This window comes from Cupressus sempervirens, chromosome 10 (assembly GCF_028749045.1).
Source record: "Cupressus sempervirens isolate cs-2001-9-10 chromosome 10, ASM2874904v1, whole genome shotgun sequence".
Classification (NCBI taxonomy): domain Eukaryota; kingdom Viridiplantae; phylum Streptophyta; class Pinopsida; order Cupressales; family Cupressaceae; genus Cupressus; species Cupressus sempervirens.
In genome coordinates, this window is record NC_143127.1 from 432,364,308 (window position 1) to 432,369,235 (window position 4,928).

Here is a 4,928-nt window from a genome sequence, read left to right on the forward strand (position 1 = left end):
TTCAAAAGAAGCATATCTTCTTCCTATGCAGGTCATTAAGTAGTTCCTTATCCCAAGGTGTAGCTGGCTTGCCTTTTGAGTCACTAACCTTCTCTTTACCCTTGCTGAATTCCTCTTTGTTATCTCTAAATGATTAAGAACCATTTGAACTAAACTGGTTTGTTGGAGCTGCAAGTTCCATACTGCGGGCTTTCTTCATGGCTTCCTATAATGTAGGAGGATCAAAAGCCTATACCCACCCCTTGAGTGGTTCAATTAATCCCTCTGTGAATAAAATGACTAGCCTCTATTCTAAAATGTTAGGCACCATCACTGCAAGATTTTGGAAGTCATTGATAAATTGTTCTAAGCTTCCTAATTGTCTCAACTGGGCTAACTCCCGAAAATAAACTTCAAGATAATTTTTAACAAACCTTTCTATCAATCTATCCACAAACTCCTGATAAGTGGTTACCTAATTGTGTTGCAATGTGATCATGCCATGTGTCCACCAATCATGTGTTGCCCCATCTAAGTGTAAAGTGGCATACTTGAGCGCTTCAAATTCTGTCATAGTCTTAAGAGATAGGAAAGTATCCACCTTATGAATCCAAGCACAAGCAATCATTTTTCCACTGCCATTAAATGTGGGTAATACCAACTTGTTGGTGACCTATTGCAACTCACTATGTTTATCGGCCTACTTCTACCTAGTAGCTCTATAATTCAGGTACCTGTCAAATATCTATCCATCTTGTACATATCCTGGTAATAAATCCCACTCATTCCTCGCTTGTCTGAGTTCATCTACAATATCTGTTACCATAGCATCAGGTGTGCATGCTGGAGTTTCTTCTTGAATGTAGGATGCGTGGGTCTGTCAGCTATTCCAAACCGTGTCCTATATTGTGATCCTGCTATGCTACTATCATCTTGGTCATTATTATGATTATTTCTCTTATTTTCCCCAATCAAATGTTGCATCATAACCATCATTACCTGTGTACTTGCCTCTATTGACTGTAGAAGCCTCTCTTGATGTTGTAAAGTCTCATCATCATGCATAGTTCTGGGTGGGCTTTGAGAATGTCTCTCAGCCATATTCTTAGTTATGTTGGTTCTTTTGTAAACTAAATTGGTTGCATAAACCCTATCAGGCTAGTAGGAAATCGCTTTGATACCACTGTAGTGACCCTTACCAACAGCCCACTAAAAAACCCTAAATTTAATACACTACTGAAAGTATATTGTTGAATTAAGAAATTTTTCTGCTTAAATAACTGATGTAAAATAGTGCCAAGGTATTCATTCAATGATCACCAAATTTTTTTTACATATGATATGTAATTTTCAACACTGAAACATTACAACATGGTACATTACAGACAAACCCTAACTGTCTGAATCCAACTAAGAACTTGTTACAACTACAAACTGAAATGAAGAACCTAGATTGATCAAGTGCTAGAGGCTGAATGCTGAATATGATATGATGAAAGTGCAACTCCAGTTGAAACTCCAAACCAGCAATTAAGCACAAGTGAAAGGACTAAAATATCCTTCTCACAGCTACAATAATTTAGGTGATCTTTCACACCCTCAAAATTGCATACCAATTGAGAGTTTTCATTCTCAATAGCTAATTGTGACTACTTGCAGAAACCCTAGGCTTGACAACACACATAATCAAATATCAATAATAAATCTTGATGATAGGCAATGAGCCCTCAATGCCTATTTATTCTTTTTTTCTCGATAGGTTGGCCTCCTTTTTAATTTTTTCTCTGCTTCTTCCAACAACCTCTAGAAGATTATTTTATTTAATGACTTTATAAAATATATCACTTTATTAAGTTAATTAAATATAAAGTTATCTTGTAATATATATTTTAATTGATAACTTTATAAATAATTAACTTCTCCAAAAATGGGACACATAATCATCTCAATTTGTCAATTGACTTATATTACATTGGTTCTTACAAAAGCATCTCCCTGCTTCAATAGAAAAACTAAAAGTAATTTAAGATCATATAAGAAAAAAACATAAAATTTTAATTTTATTTGAACAATTCATTTCTTTTATACACATTATTCATTCATCAAAAATGTACATTATTAGCTCTACCATAGCACAACACTATTGAGAAGTGTCACTAGTAATCAAAACTTCCTACAACCATCACTTAGAATCAACATTTTATTAAGATTTATCCTCCAGTTACTATTTCTAAAGTTGCATTTTTTAACATGAAAGAGATCCCTCTTAAATATCATTTATGAAGAAAAAATTTAAGTTTGAAAAAAAATGTCAACGTTGATTATTTAACATTTTTAATGTAAAAATGAAGATATGTAATATTTAAGTCCAAAACATTTTCCTCTACAAACCTTTTAAAAGGACTTCTCTATTTTGATTCGGTTTTGCTGTACGATTCCATAGGTACACCTTTTAAAAAGGACTTCGCTAGTTTGATTTGGTACTTCAAAGGGCTAGAGCTCTTATCTTTATTTGTAAAACCTAAAACGACTGTTTTCCAACTCTGTTTACCCTCATTTGAGCCAATTGAAAACCGACAAGTCAATAACAACATCGACACCTTTCATTTGTTTTTCCTGACGAGATTTTATTTATAATTTGTTTCAAAGTTGAAGAGCATTATAAACATGAGGTTTTGTAGGGATATCATTATTTGGAAATTGATTTAGTAAAGATTGATAATCTAATTGTATAACTATGTTATACAAAAATATCTGCAGCCCTCAATCATCAATTAATATAAAATATAATATTTGCAACATTATTTTAATTGGACCAATTTACCTCACCTGGGGCAGCAATAACTACAGTCTGGAACTCTTCGCCAGAAACCTCTAAATCATCTAAATCATATACTTAACCTAAATCTCATTAAGGGAGACATAGATTCAATAAATCTTACCAAGGGGGACACACTGATTTATTGGGCATGATACGCAATGAATCATGGCGGTGAATAATTATCTCATGAAGGTTGTGAGGATAGTATCAGTGTGTCCTTGGGAGTCTAAAATGTGATTTTTTTCAGTAAATAACCCTAATGCTAACCCTAATAGTTAAAGTGGCTGTGTACAGTTCTGAAGCATTAAAATCACACTAATAAATATAAACCATTAATATTCAAAGAGGAGAGGAAGAACCAAAAAAAATTCACATCACAGTAACAAACCTAAATGCACTATAGAAAGCATTTCCAACAATCTTCCTCATCTCTAAAGTAGTTTCTCAACATAGAATTTTTTTTAACAATCAAATATTTAGCCACGCTGATAATTCTTAAATATTATTCAGTTTGAAAAAATAAGTCAGTTTCAACTATCTAGCACTTCAACAATCTAGCACTTCTAATCTAGGAATCTACAATGTGATGTTTAAGCCATCTGCTTTCAAACAAAAGAGATTCCAATCACTAACATTTAATTTGACCATACTTGTACAAACCCTCTTGAATTGCCTGCATAAATTTCATTTCTTTCCTCATCATATTCCAATGCAGTAATATCTTCAAAAGCATTCCCCCGCCTTATAACAGAGCAATTCCCAGTGAAGATATCAACAATATTTATTGAGTGCTGATCGACTTTGTTATAAGAAATGAGAAGCTCTTCATCACGAGCAAGCTGAAAAAGCCAACCAGGACTCCGGACAAAGGGGTCTTTATAAAATGTAACCACCTCTCCTTGCAAATTCCATACGAGAACAATCTCACTGTGAAATGTCAAGAACAATCGTGTCTTGTAGCATAAAAGATATGATGAAGGCTTCTTAAACGATGGTTTGCCCAATTCAATAGTCTTTCCACTCAGAACATCAATTATTTGCATGCATTCATTCTCTTGTTTCAGGAATATCTTGTCATGAATGAAGGTAACCATATCAACATTTTTATGGGGTACTAATGTCTGATGAAAAGATTTCAAAACAGTGCCATCATCTAAGGATAAGATCTTCAAAGGAAGAAAGCTTCCACAAGCACTCCTTTTTGATACTAAGAGTATTGTACCAGAACCGAGCCTTATAGTGTCAATTTCCTTATCAGCTATAGAGTATAATAGTGTCCAATTCTTCAAATCAAATACCTTGTAAATATGACCTTGGACTAAAATAACAACTTTCGCATTGCCAAAATCAAGCCCTGTAATACCTGGAAAAGTGAGGTTTTCACCCTCAAACAAATCAAAACCAACATCATCCGGTTCACCATTTCTAATGTGGTTGAGTGGGATTCTTCTGCATTTCATTGAGGATTCAGGGGAAGCAGCTGACACCGTGATGAAACAATTATTTTCCTTGATCTTGATACAAAGAAGCTGTTTAAACTGATCATGAGGATTTAAATTCCAGTGACAAAGCATTTTATTTGTGTCTCTATCAAATGCAGTACAAAGACCTGATTGTGCCAAAACAACTATAATGTCTTGAATTATACCAATTTGTAAAATCTTGGATGCATCATTTGTATCAAGCTCTTTGCGCAACTGTAAATTGCGAAACATTATCTCAGAATGAACATTTCTGAATCTCAACCTATTACCAATCTCACGATTTCCAAGTTTATAGGCAATGTTGGAACATGGCTTCCCTTTCTCTGCCATTATCATCTTCTAATCCAGAACCAATTCTGCTTGTAATCCAAGCTTCTACATGGAAACTTCACTCGCTGTCGTATGTGCTTGTGGCAACAAATGTTAGAATTAGGGTTTATGAAAAATGTGATTGTGAAAAAAATATTTAAATTTAAGTAGTGAGTAATTTATTAAAACTAAATTAATAAATATAATAAAAATGAGTAGCACTACAGCTAATTTATAAATTCTTTAGGATAACCAACTAATTTTTACATTTCATTAAATTTATCACAATAAAATTGAATAAGAGACTTTTGCACATTTATTGAGTATTAAAGTTT

General features: G+C 33.4%; 1 protein-coding gene across 1 annotated transcript; it reads right to left on the bottom strand.

Moving 5' to 3' along the window:
• Positions 1-3,435: 3,435 nt before the first annotated feature.
• Positions 3,436-4,614, bottom strand: LOC149534577 (uncharacterized). The gene has a single exon (XM_089806041.1). The coding sequence runs from the start codon at positions 4,612-4,614 to the stop codon at positions 3,436-3,438; it is 1,179 nt and encodes a 392-aa protein (XP_089662167.1).
• Positions 4,615-4,928: the final 314 nt, after the last annotated feature.

Bases quoted from the DNA above. Each gene is read 5' to 3' on its own strand.
- LOC149534577 (XM_089806041.1), bottom strand. From the start codon at position 4,614: ATGGCAGAGAAAGGGAAGCCATGTTCCAACATTGCCTATAAACTTGGA.